At 47.2% G+C, this 24,988-nt stretch overlaps 5 protein-coding genes across 5 annotated transcripts; 4 read left to right on the top strand and 1 right to left on the bottom strand.

The window, feature by feature from the left end:
* Positions 1-8,672: 8,672 nt before the first annotated feature.
* Positions 8,673-9,991, top strand: BDP81DRAFT_169986 (uncharacterized protein). Its single transcript, XM_060582153.1, has 2 exons — positions 8,673-9,061; positions 9,134-9,991. Exons 1-2 carry the CDS (start codon positions 9,009-9,011, stop codon positions 9,558-9,560), a joined length of 480 nt encoding a protein of 159 aa, XP_060437857.1. The 5' UTR covers positions 8,673-9,008; the 3' UTR covers positions 9,561-9,991.
* A 6,008-nt stretch (positions 9,992-15,999) lies between these two features.
* BDP81DRAFT_442671 (uncharacterized protein) lies at positions 16,000-16,385 on the top strand. Its single transcript, XM_060591685.1, has one exon. The coding sequence runs from the start codon at positions 16,064-16,066 to the stop codon at positions 16,307-16,309; it is 246 nt and encodes an 81-aa protein (XP_060437858.1). The 5' UTR covers positions 16,000-16,063; the 3' UTR covers positions 16,310-16,385.
* A 391-nt stretch (positions 16,386-16,776) lies between these two features.
* On the top strand, positions 16,777-18,732 carry BDP81DRAFT_361849 (uncharacterized protein; the record flags this gene model as incomplete). Its single annotated transcript, XM_060586430.1, has 2 exons — positions 16,777-16,826; positions 17,085-18,732. 2 exons carry the CDS (start codon positions 16,777-16,779, stop codon positions 18,667-18,669), a joined length of 1,635 nt encoding a protein of 544 aa, XP_060437859.1. The 3' UTR covers positions 18,670-18,732.
* A 2,835-nt stretch (positions 18,733-21,567) lies between these two features.
* On the bottom strand, positions 21,568-22,038 carry BDP81DRAFT_466464 (uncharacterized protein; the record flags this gene model as incomplete). Its single annotated transcript, XM_060594395.1, has 3 exons — positions 21,568-21,621; positions 21,680-21,932; positions 21,995-22,038. 3 exons carry the CDS (start codon positions 22,036-22,038, stop codon positions 21,568-21,570), a joined length of 351 nt encoding a protein of 116 aa, XP_060437860.1.
* An 886-nt stretch (positions 22,039-22,924) lies between these two features.
* On the top strand, positions 22,925-23,972 carry BDP81DRAFT_411728 (uncharacterized protein). Its single transcript, XM_060589171.1, has 3 exons — positions 22,925-23,091; positions 23,150-23,688; positions 23,746-23,972. Exons 1-3 carry the CDS (start codon positions 22,929-22,931, stop codon positions 23,854-23,856), a joined length of 813 nt encoding a protein of 270 aa, XP_060437861.1. The 5' UTR covers positions 22,925-22,928; the 3' UTR covers positions 23,857-23,972.
* Positions 23,973-24,988: the final 1,016 nt, after the last annotated feature.

The raw sequence follows: 24,988 nt of genomic DNA on the forward strand, positions 1-24,988 counted from the left end.
CCCTAGGCCTATAAGTAGGTCGTTATTTCTCGTCTTGGGATCGTTGATCCGTCGTTCTTAGAATATGTTGCTAAAATATACGCTAGTTCCTTAACTTATCGTTGTTTAAAACTTGCTCTCGAAATAAAGGAGCGTGGATTTGAAATAGAAATGCCTTATTTATACTATCGGTCGTCGGGCCGAAGGTATAAGATGCTAGAGGGAAAATTAAAGTGTTATGAGTGTACTCGTCGTGGTCGTTCTTGCGATACGATAGCTAGTGCTATTTGCGATTGTGGGTTTCTTGTTTTCCCTTTAACCTGTCTTTGGCTAATCGTATATAGTAGATCGTCTCTTTATAGAGGCCGATCTGTTGGAGTATAAAGAGGAAGTAGAAGAGCTTCTTCTTTATAGGCGAGCTGAAGTTTTGTACCGAGTATAAGCTAAGATAGATAAATCTTTATTAAAGTTAGATCGCCTTTATAATGCGAAAAGAATGGTTTTTAAGAAAGATAAGGCGATCCTTGATCTGCTTAAAGATAATAGTCCATCTAAGAAATCTATTGCGGCTAGGGAGGCTTAGTCTAGTAGTATATTTAGTATAATTAATTAGGATACGGTGTTATTAGGGAATTCCGTATTTAACTTTAATTTCGGTACTTCTAGAGTAGTTCCCGAGAGTTCTAGAGGTTTATAATAGGTTCTTATATATTTTCCTTATATCTATAGTTTTTTCATTTGATTAGCAATTCTCGTATCTCGTTCCTGACTCTGTGGTCGATAATTCGTTCGACTTTATATTCTAGTTGATTTAGTTCTATAATAATCTAATTATTTATATACGAGCCTCGTTGTGCTAGCTCGAGGAGTGAGATATGGAATACCGGGTGATACTCTATTATGTCTAGGAGTCTTAGTTCGTAATTGACTAGTGAGACTTTCTTAATGATCTCGAAAGGTCCAAGTTTTTTATAGTTTAATTTATCACTTGGTTTTTTCATCTTGATATTGCGTCGAAGGAGATAGCCACTATCTTCTTTTTCTAAGGTTAGTCCTCTAATCCTTAATCTATGAATTGTTTTTTTTATATTATTATATAAACTCGAGGTCCTAAGATGCTTTTTTTTTTAGAGTTTTCTAAGTTTTATAATGTTAGCTACGGCTTTCACGGGCTATAGTCCCTATTATACTTCTTTATACGCTATTAATTGGAATATATAATTTGGATAGAACGGGGATTCTTTAATACTTTCGCTAATTACATTATTATATATAAACTAGGCTATTAATAGTAGCGATACCTAGTTGTCCTGGTCGTAGTTTATATAATAACGAAGGGATATCTTAAGGATTTGATTAATCCTTTCTATCTATTTATTAGTCTATAGGTGGAAAAAGGTCAATAGTTTATAGTCTATACCGAGTTACGAAATTAGGGATCGCTAAAACCTAGTAGTGAATAGCTTATCTTTATTAGAGATAATTTCCTTAGGTAGGCCGTAGTTAGTAATGATAATCTTGAGGAAGGTATATACTAGTTCCTTTATATTACTTATTTCCTTATATAGTACGAAGTAGGCAAATTCAGTAAGTCGGTCGATAATAACTAAAATGCTGTTATATAATACGTTCGTAAGTGGCTCTCTAGACTTTAGTAACGTAGTTTAATAATAAATTCTTATAAGATCGAATGCTATACTTCGGGTAGTACTGGAAGTAATTATAACTCTCTATAGGGCTTATAAGGGCTATTCTTGCTTTTCTTATAGATAGTTATTGTAATCCTTAATTGCCTTAGTAATCGTTTCCATGTCTTTGTAACGCCTTGGTGACCGTATGCCTTAGTACTATAAATTTCCATGATGAGCTCAGGGGTCATTCTTCTAGTCGGGCTGGTATTAGCCTTCCTAGCTATTATAAGGAGCTTCGTAGTAGGTACGAGGTTACCATTGTCATCGTGTTTGAGGATAACCTGTGTTTCCTCAGGGACCTTGACTTCGTGGTCAGGTCTTTTGCTAAGAGCGTCGGCTCTGCTGTTTTCTAAACCCTTTTTATAAATGATTTGGAAATTGAATTTAGAGAGGAATTCACTCTATCTAACTTGCCGTTTATTTAAATTCTTATTTATTATAAAGTTCGTAAGACTTTTATAGTCCGCATAGACAGTGACTTTATACTTAGTTCTTAATAACTATAGCTTCTATTCTTAAAAGGCTTCTATTATAGCTATTAGTTCCTTATTATAGATTTATTAATTTAATTCTTCTCTATGGAATATTTTGGAGTAGAATGTATAAGGGTGAAGTTTTCCTTACTCGTTTCGTTATCCTAAAACTGTTCCTATAGTGAAGTCTAAGGTATCGGTCTTAACTTCGAATGGTGTCCTTAGATCGGGGATTATAGTAGTTGGTTCTAAAACCACTATGTTCTTAACTTTAACGAATATTTCTTCGTATTTGTTGTCCTATACAAATAGCGTGTCCTTTCGTGTTAGGTTATTAAGAGGTCTGATTATATTAGCATAGCCCTTAAGGAATTGTTAATAGAAATTGACGAATCCTAAGAATTCTTAAACATTCTTATTGTTATAAGGTGTAGGCTAGTCCTTGATTACTTCTATCTTTAATTCCTATATATAGATTTCTCTAGGTATAATCCTATATCTGAGGAAGTCAACTCTTTACATATATAATTCGCATTTATTAAGTTTAGTAAAGAGTTTCGCATCCTAAAGTTTTTAAAATACTTTATAGACGTATTCCATATTTATTTTTATATTAGGGGAGAAGATAAGGATATCGTTGATATAAATAACGACGAAGATATCTATATATTCTCTAAGGATATGGTTTACTATTATCAAGAACGTGGCGGGTACGTTAGTGAGTCCAAAGGGTATAATAAGGTACTCGAAGAGTCCTCTACGGGTTCGGAATACCGTTTTCCATTTATCTCCTTCCTTGATTCATATATGATTGAATACTTCTTTAAGATCTAAGTAAACTATTGGGCTCCGTATAATAGATCTCTAAGCTCTATAATGAGGGGCAGGGGGTAGTAATTCTTTCTAATAATTACGTTAAGTCCGCTATAGTCGATTATAGGTCTTAATTCCTTCTTCCCCTTCTTCGGGATAAAGAAGAGTAGTGCTTTATTAGGTAATAATAAGGGTTTCATCTGTCCTTGTACGAGCTTTTCGTCGATGTATTTATTAAGCTCTTCTTACTCTTATTAGTTCATAGGGTATAATAGATAAAACTTAGACTATATTCCTTCTTTGAGTTCGATTTCTATATACTAATTACTATATTCTAGTAGTTAGTCCTGATCCTTCTTTAGAAACGAATAGTCTACTATATTTCCGGTACTCCTTGGGTATAATTTAGGGTAGGTTGGATCTTTAATCGTCTATACCGGGTACTAACGACCTAGTAAGCTCTATGTATCTAATGTAAATAACAAATTTCCTCTTTTTATTAAGTATTATATAAGACTCGTTTAAACCCTATTTTTTAGGTCGTTTAGTAACTAAATCTATCTATTGAATATAGCTAACGTGGTTCATCAGTCAGCTGGCCGGACCAGTCAGCCGGACGTTTTTTCCTACGTCCGCAACAACATCTAGTATTTCTCAACCACAACGCATTAAATCAATTATTGGTTGTCGCTATCAGAATCTCCTGATGATTCGACATCTTTAGAACAGGTTCGTGCATTATGCCCAGTCTTACTACACGCACCACAGCATCTCCGAGTCGGCTGGGCTCTCTTTGATAGACCCCCCTCCTCATCCTCTCGAGGTGCTGGATGTTTACCTTTTTGTTTCTCTTCCAGCAAACCCTGAGATTCCTCTATACTAAGTACCCCTCCAAGCTGCATACGCGAACTTTTAGCCCTCCGACGCTTAGTAAGTGCTATATTCGCATCCTTAAGTGTACGAAGCCGATTAGTTAAAATAGTAATTAAGTGCGCCATTACCTGCACACCCTTTAACAATTGCTTAACTATAGCAATAATTGGTGTCGGTGAGCTTTCTTTATGAGTAGAGATCCGGCTTTTAATAAAGTTAGACTGCGAGACGGCTTGTTGTAGGTTAGAGGGCGTTTGCGATTGCTAAGGTGGTGGTGTTGAAGGGTTGGCTATAGGAGGTGTAGGCGTCCGTAAATACACATTAAGCTTTTTAATAATATAGACTGGGTCCCATGGTGAAATTCCAGCGCCTTGGAAAGCAGACCTGATGTTTTCCTTATTAAAAACCTTGTTGTGGGCCTGGTGGAAGGTAATAAAGAACTTAGACTTGGTAATGTGATTTATGGAGGCTCTAATAAATCGGTTGATTTCATTACCGTATGCGCGTTTTAAAGGCGAATAAAGCGCAATATCCAATGGCTGTAATAGATACGACGAATTTGTAGGCATACTGACGGTTATAATATTGTTCTGCTTGCAGTAATCGTCGAATTCGGCCGATAAATGGCTCTCATGGCCGTCGATAATGAGCATCCGGTAGACGCCCTTAGTTCGGTTCTTAGTATGTTTGTCGAAGTATTTAATCCAGTCGAGACCCGTCTGATTATCCATCCATCCATTAGCAGTGGGCTTGATGACCTAGTTGCCCGGAAAACCTGATTCCGTGGTCCAACTGGTAAGATGATATGCGCCCTTAACGATCACGAACGGAGGGATACACCACCCGCCCGAATTGATATATTTAATAACTATAGCCTACTCACGGTTACCCGGCTGGACAGACTTTGCTTTACCGCGTCGATTAGCGCGTATTACCACTATTGATGCGGTGATCATGCCCATCATGAAGCCAGTCTCGTCGAAATTATATAGGTCCCCCCCCCTCTTGGATGCCATACTTAGCCATCATATTGCGTAACAGCGCAAACCACTTTGATATAACCTCAGGATCTTCTTGAAGAGCCCTTTAATAATCGTATGGACGATTAAACTTTGTTTTCAGAGCAGGCTGTGAGTCCACAAACCGCCTGGCCCATCGCTTGCCAACAGGCTCGGTATTACGCGCTCGCAGTAGGAGATTGGCTATATCTTCTATACCGCCAAGGCGTAAAGGAAATCCTCTGGAATCCTGTTCAATAACGTATTGGAGAAGTGTTTTCTCTTCGATCGGATTGAGTTTATGTTGTTAGGGTTGAGTTTGTTCGCGTTGCGGTCGGTTGTTTATTTTATTAGCTAAGGTGCTCTTTGGGATACCGTAGGTCTTTACGGCACGCGAAATTCTTAAGTTACTACCTATAGCGCATATCGATCGGATCGCTTCAATCGTAAGAACGACTTTATCTTCTTGCGTGTAGATTGGTATTATGGTTAATGAGATTTTACGCGTTAAAGGTTTAAGTGGTTTGGACATAAGTGTATTTAGAAAAAAACGTCCGGCTGACTGGTCCGGCCGGCTGACTGGTGAACCACGTTAGTCCTTTTACTTACCTAGTCTTTTTATTATATAAAACATAATTATAACTTATTATGGCCCGTTATTAAGGTAGGAGTTAATAAGGTAGGAGTTAATAAGGTACTAGATATTAGTATTATTACCGATATACCCTACGTCTAGCTCTATTTTATTATGTATTTATTAGGACTAACTATACTACGTAGTCTTTGCGTCTTTTTATGAACTTTAGGGGCTTTGGTAGGGGCGCTTTTTTGTCCTTCTGGTACTATTGGTATCCTGTTATTTATTGCTTATATAGTCGTATTGGCGGGGGATGCGGTCAGTATGCTGTTTAGGAGCGGCGTAGGGGTTGCTCTGTTCGGTAATATAAGCCTATTTAGAGTTGTTAAGAGCTGCGTTATCTAGGCCGTTTGCTAGGCTATCTAGTCCTAAAGAGGACGGACGTTTATATTAACCGCTTTATTAATTCGGCGGTTAATCTTTATATTTAATATATTATTTATGCTACCCTCGGGCGGATCTATTGTACCGTTCTTATTATAAGGTTTTATATAGCGTGTTTTTATTAATTATTAAGCTTAGAATATATAAAGGGCTAGCCCCTAGGCTTGTTCAATATAGAGGTACCGTCGATTAACTATTCTAAGCCAAGGAGGAAAAGGAGGAATTATAAGGGTTTATGTATAGCTATGGTATATTATACCTAGATTCGGCGGTATACTACGGCAGAATAGTGGCTCCGGTAAAGCCGGAGATCTCAACCGGGCTCCAGCCCGTGACAATATATAACCCTATAACTATAGCTATTAATGAAGTAATAATAGACGGGCAGGCTGCTATAAAAAGACGGCTCTGTGTTACAACCCAACATGCATGACCAAGAACAGGGCCTGCCCCGCGGGCTCGCGGCGGTTATAATACACCACATATGCAGGAGATAAGGGACACTAGGCACCCTCTCACGGAACGGAAGAACTATGGTACAAGTCACGTGATGATAAGATAAGACATGAGCGGCCATGGTGGGGCCATGAGCGCTCATGCCAAGTAATGAGCGCTCACCCGATCAGAGGGACTGATCATTGACAAGGGATATGTTCAGGACCAGGACTTGTATATAGGATGGACTCGAGCCGGACTCTAGGACAGACTTTCCATAGCTCTTCAGCAATTAACTTCGTATCAGATCTTATGATCGCTTTCAGCTATCTTTCCTGAGAACCTCTTTGATAAGACTACGATTGATCACCGCAGCCTTCCCTTACCTTACGACTTACAGACATAGCTTCCCTGAAGCTATCCACGACTACGAATACTGTTACCAGTTCCGCAGCCTCAACTTCTGCAAATTACCCCCACGACTAGTTGGCCGTAACAAGTAGCTGGGTTAAGGGCGTCGCCATCAAGAGTCCACATCTTAGTAGGGTAACGTGGGACGACGTAGGTAAACCACTTAGTAGGGGTCTCAACCTTATAGGCTCTAAGACACTCTGCTAGTTTCTGTTTGTTTGTAAGGAGGGCTTGCTGGACCCGCTTATTTAGGGGTCTTAGTGAGTAGCCAGTTGTAATATGGTAGATGTGTGGGATATCTGCCAGCTGGAGCCTAAGGGCCTGACAGACTGTCCGGCGTAGGGCGAAGGGGGCGTGCTTCCTAGCAGCCGCTAGGCCCTCTTCTGGGATACGGGTAAAGACCCGGAGGTCCTCCTTCGGTTGGGATAGAGCCTGGGCCCGGGTCTCCGTCAGACTCTGTGTCTGGACTTCGGGCCGGGTGGGGATTCGGGTACGGGTCGGGGCTACGGCTACGGCTGTAGTTGAAGCCGAGGCTACTACGTCAGTCTATTTCCGGCTCGGAGCCGGAGCCGTAGTCTCGTTACCCATAATCCTCTTTAAGGCTTGGATTACATAGGTTGTAGCTTTTTTTGCAATCTGCTTCCTAGGCCCCTCAAAGCAAGAGATCACGTTGTCCACAGACTGAGTAATAGCCATAAAGACGTCCTTTCGGGCTTCATAGTGCTTAGCCTCTTCATTAAGAGCTGTAAGGACAGCTCCAGTAGCTGTCCCAGTCATAGTCGAGGGCCCCTTAGCCGTTAAGGGGGTTGTTGTTGGGGCGTCGGGCTGGCTTCCCACGAGGCTGGGCCGGAGTGGCTGGGCCTCGGTTTCGCGGCGGCATTTAGCCCTTGAGGATGGGGGCGGCTCTGAAGAGGGTCCAGAGCCTCGATCAGGGCCGGCCGAGGAGGCCGGCAACGGTCCAGAGCCCGCCGGATGCTGCGAGGCCATCGCGGGAAGGCGCCGGAGGAGAGGTGAAGGGTTTTCAGCTGTTAAGGATTTTGGTGGTAGCCCACTTATTACACTAACAGTAGATGCCAAGAAAAATTAGGCGAGGGGGAAGTGTTGTTATCGGTTCAAGCAAGCTAAAGTAATTGAGGCATGTTTCGACACGCGTGACACAGCTCCTTCGATTTGATCCCTCCGTCGCTTTTAGATGAACTATCATGGGGAAAGGAACAACAAATACAGTTAGTTTTCGGCCTTTCTTGCGCAAAGAGTGGTATAAGACCACCTGCCTACGCTTTTAGTATCCCATCGACTGCGAGATGACGTCGGTACATAAGCCTCCAGTTTTCTCCAATAGCCGAATTATTCGATTGGGTGCATCGGCCGGAATTAAAACGGATTCTAATCGGAATATCATGGAATAATGTGTGATTTGCTGCTTCCTCTCATGAACGGTACGTAGCTATGTACCGACGTCATCTCGCAGTCGATGGGATAGACCCAAGATCGTACTAGTCGCGATCTGCATCGCAGATTTGCAGCTGACTTCTCACTGGAATGCTCTGCAATCATCACAGGTTCATCATTGCTGAGCCCAAAGTCATGAGCACAGCCCGTGCACGACGCATCACATACCCACGTGTTCGCTTCGTTGCCTGTGGTCCTCTACGGAGTAGACTCGATATTCGTACATGACGGGTGCTCACGTAGGCCGAACAAGAGCTTGTCAATTCTCAGTCTTTGCACTGACTCAAGATTCGAGCACCGCTCTCTGACTCCACCTGACGCCGGTAATTGTGGACGCCCGCAAGCCGGGATCCTCACCCGTCCGTCGTCTCCCCGCAGTCCGACCGCCGTGGAGCAGAAAGTCTCCTTTCCCCGCGAGTGCCTCGCTAGCTTATGGGCTTGGGCTAGCATGATAATGAGTGGCCAGCCCAATTCGTGCCTCACTGTGCCACGCAAAGACAGGGTGGGCATTTCTTGACCCTGACAATGTGACCAAATCTTGCCAGATGAACCATGAAGCGGTCACCTATCAGCCTCCATGAGTTGACATCTACCAGCGAATCATGTACCGCATCAAACTTTTAGGCTGCTTGTCTATGTTTCTAATAACGGACATAAATGCTTTCCTTTTACGCTCGGGACCTTAAATGGAACTAGAGAAGCGTCGCCATGGCGGCTACACGCGGAATGAACGTCTGTCAACATCAGACGATGTTTGATGAGGAGACAGATGCGAAACTCTGAACGGGGCTTGATCTTGTGACCAAGTGTCCCGCCACCTGCTGTTCTATTTCTTCCATCTCCATCCCAAGTGGAGTGGCAAATGTTGTCCCCTTCGCTCTTCAAACTTCCCCGTACCTCGAAATACCATCATAAGTAGGCAATAATCCTGGTAAGAAGTTTTGATTGTTTTCTGTACGCCGCATAGACTGCTGACTCACCTCCTAGAAGCCACCTATACGAAAGCCAATTACGAGACGATTATCACGTTCGTTCGAACTCGCACTGCAAGATGTCAGAAAGCCCTACCACTGCTTCACGCAATCAAAGGGATCCTGGTAGTCCAACTATCACGGGAATTCCATCCATCCTAACAGTCCTTCGCGAGCCCGAGTCCTTCTCGACTATCGATGATAGACGAGGGCAACAGTACCGCCAACAATCTCCGGAGACAGCCTCCAAGTTAGCGCGTGAGACCCTGATTAGCATGTGTAAGACCATTGGTCTTGTCGGCGCGCAGCTCAACAATGGGACAAATGATTCCGACTTCCAGCTAAGGCAGCTTATTCACTTAGCGCGCAACATAACCAAGCGGCTTGACAGTCCTGAGCCGAACGGGCAAAACGGACACGCTGGCCCTCCTCGCATGGACTAGCTGAAGGATGATCTGGTTGCTAGAAACAACGAAATTGTTCATTTGCATATGTGGAAGCCGGCATACTGGAAGAATCACGGCGTTTCTGGAAGGCTTGCGAGGAAATCCCCGGCATCATCTAAGGAGAATGGCTTGCAACCGGACAGGAGGCCACATGGTAGCATGGCGCTCACGAAAAAAAAAAGAGGTTTCGAAATCTTGTAACCCTTTTATCACTAAGCGAGGTAGCAAGTGGAAGACATGTATAGTAGAAAGTGGCTTGATTCCTCTAAGTGGAAGATCCGTATGATGGTCATATCTATATACCGTACAAGACGGGTAATCGGCTTGTGAAAAGCGGTATCATACGGCAGTAACCGGCAGCGCCACGTGTGGCGCTGCGACACCTTTCTCAACAGGATTGAAGATCAAAAGTTACAAAATCACAAAAACTTTCCGCTGGCTTTCTGCTGACTCATGCAATGCCCGTTCCTGCCTATAATACTGCACATTCGTATGGGGCTAGTCAACTTGGTGAATATTTACACTTGAACCTAATATTTAAGTAACCATCCGGCCGGCCCAATTACTTGTTCTTCCAAGACCTTGCTTAGTTCAGCCTTACTTAGTATTAACCGAAAATCTCAAGAACGTCGCAGTCTACGAGAGACTCCGCCGCATGGTAAAACCAAGGTTTCAACAATACTGGCGAAAAGTTGTTAACTAACTCCTGAAGCTCGGGGAAGCTAGAGGTCTCCAGTGACTTTGATAGCTCATGCGGCGTCAGGTTTGTAGAACGGCGTCGTTAAGTAGGCTGCGTTTCTAGTACGCTCAGTGTGACTATTGTCACGAGTTATGGCACGCAGCAATGGGCATATGAAGTGTGGTAAAAGTGGCTTGTATTAACCCAACTAGAATCGAGCAAGGAAAGGTGCTATCCCATCGAGTGCCAATTGGCAACAGGTACATGCCCTTGAGGGGAACTGACCACTCAGGAGACAGCCAAGACTTCTTCTAGCCAACCAAAAAGCCTAGATTATGGATACTTCTGTTGTCTATATACTCTGACTATGAAAGAGGTACCAGCAATCATCCGAGTTACAAAGCGCTACTCCACACTGCAGGCACCCTGACCTCGTCTTTTTTCTGTGGGATCGTGAGTGTTGTTGAACAGGGCCTCGTTGTTGTTGTTGTTGTTCTATTTAACGCCATGGCGGCAAGGGCGCAGCCGCCCTTGCGGCAGACCTCCCGGGGGGTATGTGGCGTGAAGGGTCGCAGGCTCTAGCTATATACTATATAGTACACGCCGTATCCTGACGTCCTCCAAATCTTGCTCGTGAGCTACTATGTGTTCTATCCATCCCTAGTTCCCACTGGTGCCCTAGTTCCGTTATAACCATCTGGTTTCTTAATAGAGGTAGTTTGTCGTTTGGAGGATAGGTTATGACCTATCTCCTAGTACCGCGGGCAGATCTTCTGGAAGAAGTCTGTCACGCAGAGGAAGGCCTGGAAGCCTTGAGAGTCAGTGATTAGCCCCTTGAAGTAGCGATCGAGGGACCCTATAGGTCCTACGGGCTCCTGGCGGCTGTAGGGGTAGAGGGTGGGCCACTGTTGCCTCCTCAGTAGGGTCTTTCGGCAGTAGACTAGGTGGTCTGCCTCCTTAACCCATCCACAGGAGCAGGTGAGTAGTGCTTCTGTGTGGTTAAAGCGTTGGTGATATTGTTTAAAGTCCCCGTGGCCTGACCGTGCCGCGAGGAGGTGATGAAGGGCAGCCCTAGGGAGGCCAAGTTCAGGAGGGCAAGCAAGGGTAGCCTTGAGCCCTAGTTGGGTATAGCAGGGAGTTGCCTCTTGTTTCCACCATCGTCTATATTGGCGTCTTGGCCGCTCTTTAGCAAGCCACTTAATACCTGATAGAGTAGCTAGTTGGCCCCTAGGGACTGGTAGAGTTGTTCCCTCCTTAGCTAGGCTGTCTGCTTCTTTGTTTCCTTTAATACCTTGGTGCCCAGGAGACCAATGGGTTTGTATATCGTGTATCCTAGCTACCTCCTGGATCTCAAGGAAGGCCGCTTGTGAGGAGTCTGGGATCTTACCGCGAATCCCCTGAATAACGCTGGTATTGTCGATGCAGATGTGTATAGGCTGGCCTTGGGAGGTCTGAAGGGCCCGTCGGAGCCCAGCCCTCGCCCCCTCCGCCTCACCATCAAACACTTCTGCTAAGCCGAGACGGCCGCAGCCCTGGGCTATACGTTTATTGTTGCGGTAGATAACAAAGCCGTACCCTGTAGCTCCGTCAGGAGCTTTGGAGCCGTCTGAGTATACGACCGTATGCTGACCTGGCACAGTCTTGAGCCAGGCCTGGAAGATCCTAGCTGCTACTTCCTTCGTCTGTGTAACTATAGGGTCATAGGACCCTGGGAGGTATTGCGGCTGTAGGAGCGCTGGCCTTGGACACTTAGGTAAAAGGCCAGCTGTTCTTTGAAGCCTGGTCTGTTGCCGCCCTGACTGCAGCAGCCTTGGGACCAAGGGATGCTGTTGGTCAACCTTCTGCAGGCGTATAGCGAAGCGTAGTCGCGCTGCTTCGAGGGCTACCTCTGCTGTGGGAAGGCCAGCGTCTCGGATGAGGCTACTGGTCGGTGTGGTTCTCCAGACAGGCAGGATAGCCCTTGCTGCTGCTGTAATAACTTTGCTAAGTCTACGGGCCAGGCCCTTCTGTCCTGTACCAACTGTAGGTATCTGTAAAGCAGTGCTACTGCTAGTATTGGTGCCGCTGTTTAGGGCTGGTTTGGTTAGGCCCGCATACCAGGTCTCAACTCCATACAAGGCTGTTGGAAGGACACAGGCAATAACCGCTTTTCGTACTGCGGCTGCTGGGAGTCCCCCTTTGGTATTTGTTAGGTGCCGTAGGAACTGGGCTACCTTCTTTGCCGCTGCCACCTTAGTTTCGACATGGTGACGGAAGGTGAGTCTCTTGTCGAACCAGACTCCTAGCCATCGTACAGGCTTAGTTGAGGCCTTAATAGTTAGGCCCGTCGCCTGTATATCTGGTAGGTCTTTTGTCTGGTTATATTTCCTGCTGAAGTGGACTGCCTCACACTTAGCTGGGTCAAAAGCAACCTTGTTATCAGTGCCCCAGTTAAGGATATGAGTGATCTTTTGGCCTAGGGCTATAGCATTTCCTTCTAGCGACGGGCTAGTAGCTACTAAGCCTATATCATCCGCATAGCCAAACCGTAGCTCTTGATCGTCGGCTAGGATATCCGCTATATATAGTAAAAAGAGAATAGGGGATAGTGGGGAGCCTTGTGGTAGCCCACAGGATAGAGGGAAATCCTCTGTAGTTGTATCCTCTAGCCTGACCCGGGCTGCTCGGCTAGAGGTAAAGGTGAAGATCAGCCTAATCAGATGACTAGGCCAACCCTGCTGTCGTAGCCTGATAATAAGTCGGTTTCTTAGGACAGAGTCAAAAGCCCCTTTAACGTCCATTGTCACAAGAGTTGCAGTGAGCCCTGAGTCTAGAGCCCTCTCGATCTCGTGGGTCAGACAGGCTGTTAGGTCGACTGCAGCCCTGCCTGGTAGTGCTCCAACCTGCTGTGGGCTAGCAACCCCTTCTAGGATAGTAAGGTAGGCCATCCTTTTTGCTATTAGCCGCTCTAGGCCTTTACCTAAGCAGGATAAAAGGGATATCGGACGCCAAGACCCAGTCTTCGAGAAGTCTGTTTTCCCTGGCTTCTGGATCATGACAACTTCTGCTTTGCGGAACGGTCGAGGGAAGTGGCCTACTTGAATACAGGCCTGGAAGAGCTGCTGTATAGGCCTAGCTACTGATTCCCAGGTGTGTTGTAGTAACTTTGTAGTAATCCCGTCAATCCCAGGGGTTGTAGTCTTTGTTAGAGTAGCCTGGCGTACTTCTTCCATGCTGACCACATCCTGCCAGGGCATTAGACGCCGTGCAACTACTGGGATAGCGAAAGGGTCCCCAGGTAAGTCGTCTGTAGCGTTAAATCTCTCTAGTAAGGCCTTTCGTAGGGCCTGGGCTTTATCGTAGCTGTTGTCGATTGTCTGACCTTCCACTATAAGAGGCGGGCCTTTAATAGCTAAGCCAGCCTTCCGCCAGCCTACTATCTTATATAGGTCTTGGTCTGTCTTAGCCCTTCGATCTTAGTAGTCCAGTAAGCGCGTTTTGCCCTTCTAACAGTTGTTAAGAAGATCTTTTGCTCCTCTAGGATGGGGGGAGGTATAACTAGCCCAGGTTCCTGGGCCTGCTGGCGCCTAGCCTCGATAGCAGCTCGGTGGGCTTCTGCACACTCTTCTGTCCACCAGGGGGCTCCCCTACCCTGATTTGTCCGTCTCTTACCTACAGCTTGAATAGCTGTATAGAAGAGGCTGACTAGTTGGGTAGCTAGAGTGTCCAGCTCTGCTGGACTAGGTACTTCCCCTAGGGTAGGTAAGGCTGAGGATCCAGCTCTTACTAGGTCGATAAGTCGGGGTAGGGCTGACTCTGGGACTGAGAGGTGGCCAGTCTGGCGTTTCTGTTTCTGGGCCTTGCCTATAGGGATAGTTGTTGTGATAGCTTGGTGGTCAGCCCCTGGGTGCAGGTGTGAGCTAATATAAGCCTCAGCAAAGGGGATATTTGAGAATGTTAGGTCGAGGGTATGCCTATGAGTATGGGTAGGGACCCCAACCTCCCCAATAAACGAAAGATCGTAGCCTTCAGCCCACTCTGCAATATCGTCCCCCCGATTCCGGCTAGGGGAGCCTGGTTCCCAGGTAGGGTGGCGGGCGTTAAAGTCCCCTGCTATAAGGGCTCTTTCTGGCGGATAGTATCCTAGGAGAGCAGTAGTCGTGTGGTTTGTCGGCTCACCTGGCGGCCTATATACGTTGATAATAGTGAAGTTGCCAGCCTTAACCCATAAGATATCTCTCGTTTGGGTAGGCCTTTGTTGCTGTATTTGTAGTCTTAGACTCTTGCGTATATAGGTCATAACCCTAGGTCTTGTATCTCTGTTGTTCCAGAAGTCAACTGGGATACAGGAGTTATAGCCTGGGTGTGTGTTGATTTGCATCTTATCTCTATAGCCTATCCAGGGCTCCTGGATCAGTACTATATCGATCTGATCCGCCCAGCAGAGCTCTAGGAGAGCTGTATGAGCTGGGCTTCTCTTCCCCACGTTACACTGGGCGACTCGTAGTACCCGTGGGGAGGCTGGCCTGAGCCTACTGCTCTGAGTCGAGGTCGAGGTGGGTGTAGGCATTAATAACGTTGTAATCAGGCTTCTGCGCCACCCGCTGAGCCCTGCTGCTTGAGGTAGCTAGGGTAGGTTGGCTGGGTAGGGGGGTAGGGCTGGGTCGTCAGGGGCTTGCAGCCCTTCTTCTTCAGCCCCGTTCTCATCTTCATCCATGCTGCTACAGCTAGCCGCATCACTAACGTCCGCTACAACAATTGAGTCCTGGATAGGGGTAGGGGCGCGTGGGCGCTTTGAGCCGGGCTGATGGCTCGTTAGGCTGTTGCTAGGTTGCTGGGTGTTGCTGGCTTGGGTGCCAGCCTGGCTGCTCTGATAGAGGGCCTCATAGGCCTTCTGACCAGCCTTACGGATCCGGGAGAGTTCCTTCCGGTCTGGGAGGGTAGGGGAGCCATTAACCACTAGGGGCCTTGCTGGACAGTCCTTATGGTTAGCTTGGAAGGGGCCGGAGCAGTTGGCGCACTTCGGTCTAGCTATGCAGGGCCCAGTCTCGTGGGATCCCGAGGGCCTGCTACAGTTGCTACAGAGCGGCTGTCGGTTACAGTATCGGTTCGAATGATATCCCTGGCATCCAGGGTCGTGTCTGATTAGGGTCTTCTTCTTTTGGATAAGCTGAGACCTGCTGCTTTGGTTAAACAGTCTGAAGGGTGGTACTTCCACAGAGAAGGAGATGACCCAGGAGACTTCGTTTGTAATAGGGTTTACACCTAGCCGGGACTGCTGGGCCCGGGTAGGCTTACGTCCTGTTTGGGCAAGGACCTCATCTTCTACCAGAGTAGCTGGGTCAAGGGCGTCGCCATCAAGAGTCCACATCTTAGCAGGGCAACGTGGGACGACGTAGGTAAACCACTTAGTAGGGGTCTCAACCTTATAGGCTCCGAGACACTCTGCTAGTTTCTGTTTGTTTGCAAGGAGGGCTTGCTGGACCTGCTTATTCAGGGGTCTCAGTGAGTAGCCAGTTGCAATATGGTAGATGTGTGGGATATCTGCCAGCTGGAGCCTAAGGGCCTGACAGACTGTCCGGCGTAGGGCGAAGGGGGCGTGCTTCCTAGCAGCCGCTAGGCCCTCTTCTGGGATACGGGTAAAGACCCGGAGGTCCTCCTTCGGTTGGGATAGAGCCTGGGCCCGCCGGCAACTATCGTTAAGGGTAGAATGATAAATTATTGAAATCTACTCCTCCCTCGACGTATACTCCCTGCGCTGTATATATATCTAAGCTGCTCCTTTGTTGCTTGGACTCCTTACTACCTCTAACTAGCCCCCATCCGGGAGGGCTCTGACAATATGTCTCAAATGGAAGCCGAGGGCGACTCTTTGAGAGCGACACCAAGGATAAATGACCGTCACCAGGCAAGTATTGAGCTGGACAATATCATTATCCAGATTCGTCAGCTTCTTAGCTTCGGCAACTTTTCACTTCCTCCACCAGTCGAGGAACTGAACGCTGGTGCATTTGCAGGGCCCATTATACTCATCGATGCCAGCAAACTTAGCTGCGATGTATTTCTGATTGATGCCGATGCCTTTTGATCGGTATGCCTTCCTGTGGCAGGTGCAGGTGGGTCACGTGAGGCAGCTCCTTCACATCTCGGAGCTGCCCCACCTACACCTTGCCCAGATATCCAGCCCAGCCAGCGCTCAGCTTTTCCCATCATCATCATCAGATCCAATACAGTAGTATTGCCTCCACAACAACAACAGGAGGGAAGGGGGGGGGGGGGGGGGGGGCGCTACATCGTCATGTGGGAAAAGGCGGGGGAATTAAAAAAGGCAAGTTTCGGTTAGTTATCCGGGGATACTGGCATTGGGACAAACGTGAAATTGCCAGGCTTAGTAAGACGCGTTACCCGCCCTGATCCCTGCCAGTCCCGCTATTACGAAAAAGACGGTGAACAGGCCCGTCATTCTTCAGGCGCCTCTATCGCTACCTTAGAGATCTACAACCTCAACTTCACCACAACATTTATAACGTGGCCAAAGTGCACCATCCAGAAACCATGCCTCGCAAAGGGAGTCAAAAGGTCAGGACAGGATGCATTACTTGCAAGTAAGTCCGCGTTGAGCCCGCGTTGAGCCCGCGTTTGCGCCTTGCGACTCGCATAATGTCACGAAAGAGGTATAGCAGTGGATATCTCAGGGGTAGAGATAAGGGGTAGACAGGGGTATGGGCATACAAAAGGGGCTCCCTCGAGGGCTTCCCTTTTCCCCTTTCCATAGTTGATTAGACCACAGTTGAGATCCCGATTTCCATGAGCTACTCTATATGCTGATTCGTGACACATAAGCTGAGCTGATAATATACGAGAGTCCGGAAAGTCAAGTGCGATGAAACCAAACCAAGCTGCTCTCGCTGTACAACCACTGGTCGCGTTTGTGACGGTCACGGTCCACGAGTCGACCGTCCACGCCAGTCCACTCTTGAAGGAGTGGCTTCCCTGCATCAGCCACATATTGTCTTCCCAGGTACAACGGCCAAGGAGGGACGCGCTTTACAGTACTTCTGCGAGACTGCCGGGCCCGCCATGTCAGGTACTTTGGACCCCTACTTCTGGACGCACCTTGTCATGCAGCTCGGTGCCAATGAGCCCGCGGTCAAGCACGCTCTTGTCGCGATAAGTGTTCTCTTCGAGCAAGCCGACGGTTCGCAGGAAGACATCACTGCGGGCCAGCGACTCGCCCACCAGAGACAGGGTTTGCACCATTACAATGCAGCGATCCGGGAACTCAAGACTAAGGACTTGAAGGAGAAGCAGAGTGTTGTGCTTGTGGTCTGCCTTCTATTCATATGCATCGAGGCCTTGCGGTCAGATGTGCAGTCGGCTGTACGGCACGGTCGACACGGGATCGAAATCTTAAAAGCCGCCTTGCCTAACAGCGGGTGGATCAAAGATCACTTGCTGCCCATTTTCCGCCGCTTAAGCGTGTCAGCCTTTTACTTCAGCGATAACGACGGCATATTTCTCGACATGCCCGATTTGTGGGAGCCTGCGCCCCGCTCCTTTACGACGGTGTACGATGCACAGCGCATGTTTGATGTCATCATCGCCCGGATATCGCACCTAACGCTCGTCATTGCCCAGTCAGGACAGAAAACAGATGCAGACCAAGAGGGAACCAGAACACAAGCCTCTGATTCTGACGAGCATCGGGCTGAACAAGCTATCGTCAAGAATCTTTTCGAGAAATTGCTGTATCTATTTGCTCAGCTCATCGCCAGAATACATCATGTTGATGCGAGTGGGAAACGCCTGAGCTCCCACGAGCAATACCAAAAGAAGAAGATGCAAGTGTTCATGCTGACTCGCTACGAGGCCGCTCGAATCTGGATAGAGATGGCATTTGAGGGAGAAACGCCCAGAACCAGGGACAAGTTCCTTCCTAACTTTCAGAGGGTGCTTAAGCAACTTCAATGGCTCCAGTCCCAGATGCCACAGGTTGTCCAGGCTGCCACCAGTCAGCAGTCACCGCAGTTTATGTTCGAAATGGGTTTCACCGCCATCATCTTCTACTTTGTGTCCGTATTTCCTTACCCCGAAATGAGGCTCGACTTCTTAAGGTTAATGCAACTCTTCGGACTTCCGAAAGAGAACCTCTGGGATCGAGACGTTTTAATGGCAGCGGAGAGGAAGATTATCGAAGATGAGAACGGCATTAAGCTGGAAGGCTCTGAGTGGCCGTTCACGCTGCTCTCAGACCCGGGCTCCCTCAAAAATGTTATGGTAGAGGGTTCATCAAAATCTTCACGGCCTTTCTTATTGCCGCCAGCGGGTTCTGACTCTCTCATTGATGATTCCGCTTCCTTTGTCTTCAATAAGACACTACAGTCACATCCCTGGTGTTCTATGCCTTGGAGCATTGAGATAGGTTCACGAGAAAGTGTGGATCAATAAACACAAGTGCTCCATTAGATAGGAGATGTTGAGGCTCATCATCTAAAGTGCCTATGAATTGATGGTTTCAAGAAATCACAACATTCATCTTGAAAGGTCTTTGTGCATGTAATATGTCACACTTCGAGGAGGATTGTCTAGAGCTGGGTTTACCACAGCTTGTGGCTAAGCCCAAAATCTAAGACTGCTGAACTATAAAGAGGCTAGCGGTAAAGAGGAAAATCGAGGCCACGGGACAGCTTCTTAGCCAGCTAGGTGGACAGCAGCAACCGATTGTAAGAACCTATCAGAGTAACACCATGCCATATTACCAGGCACCATAACACGGCAATAGCTTCAAAATGGCGTCTATTGAGCTCGGCCAGGAGACAAAACAATATGAATAATTTATCCCACCAGCTCCTTACCTTTAAAAACATTATGAAAGGTTCATATTGGTAGCAGAGCTTAGCAATCCACTATATTACCCCCACTTCACATCGATCAATGGGTATGGTACTGAGCAGCCTCTAGCACAGTCAATCGAGGTAACAGACCGAGGCTACTGACCTCTCCACAGCAAGAACGGCCAGCGGCAATTCTTCACTGCTCGCCGTAGTATATCTTGACATGAATATCTGCCAACCCTTGAGTACCGGCTAATGAGGAACTCTAAAGTAGCTTAGCCTTGGAGTTAACGCAGACGCAGAGGCTGTTGCTAACTTTAAGCCTGAAAATCGACCTTCAGCCGTGCAGAGTAAGCTAGCATTGGGGGTAGACTCCATCACACGCCTCACTTATTCCAATGTCTTACCGCGAATGAGTCTTAAAACACTAACTGCGCGCTCGTTGGGATTGGACTGCCACTTTTCGCTCTCCCAAGTCACTTGTACTGACTTGCATAAGGTAATACAAGGACCTTGTCAGATGGCAATGTCTTTGGGGACCTACCTGACGACGATAATCTGTACTGATACTCCGCGGTTCCAAAGAAATACACCCTCTCCCCCCGCTCCCTCGCGCGCCCGCATGTCAAAGGCCCAGCCTCATCTAGACTGAGACTGTTTTGCTTATCACAGGAGAAAGATATCTCGGTGTGGTAAATTAGTACACGAGTCATTACAATTCGAATCTCACAGCATCTTTCGAACTTATTCTGCACATCAAAGGTGACACGTGCCGAAATAATACACGGATAAGCATGCTCTTTCCACCAATTCACGGCGTCACGAAATACCCAAAGATGTTGCGGGTGTAGATCCCACCGGAAGGGCAATGGCCGTTGGTTCCACATGACCGGCATCCGAGTCGTGAACTGGAGCAAAAGCCCTGTGTCGCTAGGAACAGGGCTAATCCCACTTCAGGACTGTCGGGAGGTTTTCTTTCAAGATAACCCTGATTGGTGGAAGATCAAAAATTCCCCTATCAGCCTTTGCGTGCCCCGAAGCAGTTCTAGGCTAATTATTTCAGTTCAAAACGCTGTAGTCAATCATATCTCTTCTATTGGGAAACTGGGGGTATCCGTATTCATACTCTGGTCGAAGGGGGACATTTCCTTACTTGAGTCAATTAGCTCGTGCGGGTTTCTCAACCCCTTCCTTTTAGTCAACCATTTCCACCAGATGCGGCTATCCCATTAACTGCGGAATGGCGTTAGTACAAACATCTCCATATCTTCTTCAAATCCCTTCAGTCCGTAACGGAAAAGGAGAAAAAGATTCGGAGATGTAACGGGGATATATAGATACGTATATTTTTTTGTCTTGGCACCATCCCGCAGTTGATGGAATCAATAGATGAGTCGAGAACAATGCTCTTAGGCCCGAGGCCCCGTGATCGGCAGCTTTGCATATGTTGGTTGCAGGCAAACCGTAGCCTCGCCGAGTGCGAGTGTGAAGTCCACCGTCCGCGTAGCATCGGACGGCGCTCAAAAAATCGCATATTCTGGGGCGACCCGAGCGCAAGCCTAATCTAAGCTAGCTGGCTCCTCGTGCTCATGATTATCTATCAGTGGCAGCACAAATGTTTCTTTCCCGAATGAACAGCTCCTTGACTCGTGCTTAGTGTGTCTTCCTGGACCCTGCAATCTACAAGATCGGACGAATGAGCAGCAAAGAGCAAAGCCCTTGCTTAATTGGATTTGCCGTATTGCTCACAGTCAAAGCCCATGTTGGCAATTCTGACGGCACAGGAGATTGGCCCCTTGGAGCACGTGGGCAAGAACATACCCTGGTCGGGTGGGACCCGAGCTTGTCGGACAGAGGTCTTCAATCGCCTGGTCTCACCTCGTCACAGACCCTACACCCCGCAAAACTGGATCTGGCCAGAGTTGACAGCAAAGCTTGGCATGCAGGGCCGGCACAACGGCTCTGAAGTTAAGTTGTATTGCTACGTAAGCTACGTGAGGACTGCAGGCATGCCAGCGCACCTACGGGGGAAATCAAAAGCTTAGCAATCAGAAGACACATGGACATCTACGCCTACTCTTATCCCTCTTGAGGCCCAGATTTCCCACGTCCCATATCTATTGATTACAGAGCTACGGGTTCTACTAAAGTCGTGAGCATAGTATAGGGAGTAGATAACGATAAGATAAGGAATGAAACTCTATGTGGCAAGAATGCATGGCGTGGCAATGGCCACGAATTTGCCTTTGGCCATCTCTCTAAACTCCCGGTGATGCCCAGTAAAAGTTGGCTTGTGCGCTGGTGTGAACTTTAATACGCCGACTCGTTAGGACGTAAACGAGTATCAAGGTCACAAGTCACATAATGGGATATTCAATGTTGCAATCGAATTTTACTATGCTGGTTTCAGGCTAATTACAGTCAAATAAGAGCAGATCCTGACGTCCAGAACATAATCCAACTAATACAAGATTAGGCTTGCACTGTCGAAACAAGAACTCCTGTCACGTCTTCAGCTCGCCTCAGCGCCCTCGGTACCGCACTTCTTCTCGCAGTAGTAGGTAATCTGAACGAGCACAATTGTCAGCACTGTTCACTCAATTTCAGCAGTTGGTTTGTCAGACCTCGTCTCCACCAATGTGCGAGGCGTCTGAGACGCACTGGAGACCATCGAAGTGACAGTCAGGGCAACTGTCCCATTGGTTGTTGCCAGTGTTGCGATTCTTGTAGTAGTTGCAGGCACACTGGGTTCCAGCAGTGTCGATCTCGTAGTCTGTCCAGGAACCGTAGGTTATCCCGTAGGGTGTACCGTTACCAGTGCTGCCACGCTGTCTATTCTTGACGCAGAGAGCTGCGTTATGCAGCTTGGCAAAAGCCCTAGAGTCGAGTCAGCATATCGACATAATTAATACATCCGCACAAAGCTAGTGTGCACATACACCGTGGCGAAGACGGCAAAAAAGGCAAGTGTAGAGATTTGCATCTTGATGTTGGGATCGAGAAATACAGTAAGATAGTTAGTGATGGGCACGAAGAATGCTCGGTCGAGCGGAAAAGATGAGGTTGATGTAGATATTTGAAACTGAGAGCGGGCTGGCTTTTCCCCAACAGAACAGCGAAACCACAGGTTGAAATACTCCTTCAGCCTGATATCCTGGAATGCATGGAAGTGAGTGATGGCGGTCTTCCTGAGATTATGAGGTTGGAATCTCGTAATATCATGATCCCTTGGCCTTTCCGCATGGAGGAGTTCGCAATCTATTAGATGCTGTCTACTGAAAGCATTACTCGCTCATCACACCGTCGGGTTCCACATTTTTAGATCCGTAGACGAATTGATGCACAGAGAAGTATTGTTTCCAACAGAAAGAAGCTTAGCGATCGCCATTTCTTTCTCGTGACGACTACTGAGTCGTGTTGGACCACGTATTGCTAACCTCGATTAAGCAAGTAGTTTGTTCTGGTATGAGAACTGCACTCCGGCAGCAATTACACGAGGTATTGGATATTGAATCCATGTGGGTAGGTCAACCTCCATCGGACCGTGCCCCTCACGACCTCAGCAACCATTTGTTGGAGCATGCCTACAGGGACCATGCCTGACTAGTGACAGACATTGGGACGAGCATAATCGTGAGCCCCCATAAATCCAACGATCATCAGAATAACACTGATCTTTCACTACCTTAGATGATTAGATGTCATTACATGATTACATGAATCGAGAATAAGAAGACATTCCGCTCCAAGAATCTCTATAAAGCCTCAGAATAATCCCACCAAGTACGATTGCTACCCTGACTCTCATCCTCATCCCATCCTCTTACATCAAATTCTCACCTGTGTCAATAGTTCTTGGTCTTTTCTCTCAAAATGGTTCCTGTCTGGATTGCCTTTCTCTCTGCATTCGCTGCTGCCGTCAGCGCTGCCCCCACTGTCATTGCCGACAGCAACGATGCTGCCCTCAACATTACCGACACCTTGGATCGCAACCTCCGCAATGGAGAAATCGTCGTTTTTGGAACGGGTGGTCGAAGTACGTGTGCCTCAATCTGTCTTATTGTCTCATGCTGACGCTACAACCCGATGTGTAGCTGCCATCATCACACAGGACACCTGGAAGCTTCTTTTGAAGGTCGAGGGCGTCGAGGCTGAGACTCCAGAGATTGATCATGACTTCCTTCGGGCTGGTGATGAGTTCTCGGAGATATCAGTGAACCACACAGATCTGGCTCTTGGAAAACGTGACTGCAACAGCAACTACCAAACCGTTATTGACCGGACTCAGCGCTTTGTTGACTGGGATGTCCAGATGTCCCCTGTTGTTATCGGTGCTGGCAGTCAGGGTATTGACATCACCATCTCCAAGTCATACTCTATTGCGAACAGCGTCCAGGTTTCTGCAGGCATTGATCTTGGTCTCATCACGGACCGGCTCTCGACTAGCTTTGGGATCAACTACTCGCGTACTTGGACTACAACCCAGGGCTACCTCATTCGCGGCACTATCGACAATGGCTATACGGGCGTCGTTATCACTCGTCCCTGGACTAACCGCAAATACGGCCGCACCTTCCAGGGCTGCGTTGGAAGTCTTCGACAGACTGGAACATTTATGGCTGACAGCCACGAAGTATGTAAACCCCTGCGTTGTGATCGAGCCAACTGAGGCTAATTGTTCACATCATAGGACGGCTCCTACGAGGGTGTTACCTGGGTCGGTGGTGCAATCACCGCTTGCATTAAGAGACAGAGTTCTATCCCGCTGTCACGGTGCAATGGCAGTGGTAACTTCAGATAATCAGCCTTCAGCGGTCTTTCGAAGGGGTCACCTTTATTAAGATAGTTTCGACTCATGGTTATCCAGAGCACATTTGCAACTATTTTCTCTATTGTAGTTCGCATGATATAACTTGGAAGTAAGGTATTGGAAGTGAGACGACTGCATTGATTGAGCGGGTATTACCTACCGTACCTTTACATGCTTTGCGAGCAAGGCTTGATCTGTTCATGGTTCTAATATAACAAACTCTATATCAGTTAGTCGTGCTCGAGTAATCAGCCGTGATAAACAATGTTGTCTTTTGGGTTCGCTCAGATGCCGTCTATGGAGCTCTTCCATGACTCAACTGTGCTCGAGGACTTCTTTCTGCTCGTTGCCGGAGTCAATATCGCGTGATGAATATTGACTTTCGCGGAAAACTTCTGTGTAGTACTATCCAGGTAACCCGGTGCTCGCAGTTGCTCCAAGCAGTTTACAGAACGAAGTGTGGTACAACGTGAGTCTACTTATCTATGGGCCTACTTTTGTGCTCCTATAATTGAGACCGGCGTACGCATCCCTTCAAGTGCTAGATAATGTCAAATTATATATCTCCGAATATCTCTAACTGTTAGAACTTTTGATTTGAGGATATAAGGGAAATAAGATTGGACTGATTTACAACTGGCTATTATCCCAGAATAGCAAACTTCCCTTTTTGTTGTGCTTTTGCTATCTCGCGCTTAGAGGAATAGATACCTCAGCAGCAGCCGCAAGGACGAAGAATATAATATACGTATCCTTGAATTTTTTGTTTCTAGTTTGAGTAGTTTTGGTTTCAACCAGTGACTAAGAAAAATGCCATCAATCTTTCCCCGCAGGACCCTCGCGGTTACTTGGTATCAATAGCCCGGCCGCCATCGAATCCCCAATCTTGATTTATGTCACATAGCGCAGGCCGCCACCCTGGAAAGAGACATCAATTTATTACTCAAATCTCACAGCCCTCATCATCTCATATTCCCTTCTCGAATAATCCGACTCAACCGGTGTTGTCATCCGTCCCCTCCGCCGCTTCTCAGAGCAACAAGTCTTCCTTTATTGAGAATCTGACGATGACGATATGGCCCAATGGTCTAAAAATAACTACAACCGTCAATATGAGATATGT

Source organism: Colletotrichum phormii (assembly GCF_030913505.1).
Source record: "Colletotrichum phormii strain CBS 102054 chromosome Unknown BDP81scaffold_42, whole genome shotgun sequence".
Taxonomy (NCBI): Eukaryota; Fungi; Ascomycota; class Sordariomycetes; order Glomerellales; family Glomerellaceae; genus Colletotrichum; species Colletotrichum phormii.

Coding starts and splice junctions, on each gene's coding strand:
- BDP81DRAFT_411728 (XM_060589171.1), top strand. CDS start 22,929: ATGGTTCCTGTCTGGATTGCCTTTCTCTCTGCATTCGCTGCTGCCGTC. Junction 23,092..23,149: donor TTTTGGAACGGGTGGTCGAA/GTACGTGTGCCT, acceptor CCCGATGTGTAG/CTGCCATCATCACACAGGAC. Junction 23,689..23,745: donor TTATGGCTGACAGCCACGAA/GTATGTAAACCC, acceptor TTCACATCATAG/GACGGCTCCTACGAGGGTGT.
- BDP81DRAFT_442671 (XM_060591685.1), top strand. CDS start 16,064: ATGTCTCAAATGGAAGCCGAGGGCGACTCTTTGAGAGCGACACCAAGG.
- BDP81DRAFT_169986 (XM_060582153.1), top strand. CDS start 9,009: ATGTTGTCCCCTTCGCTCTTCAAACTTCCCCGTACCTCGAAATACCAT. Junction 9,062..9,133: donor ACCTCGAAATACCATCATAA/GTAGGCAATAAT, acceptor CTCACCTCCTAG/AAGCCACCTATACGAAAGCC.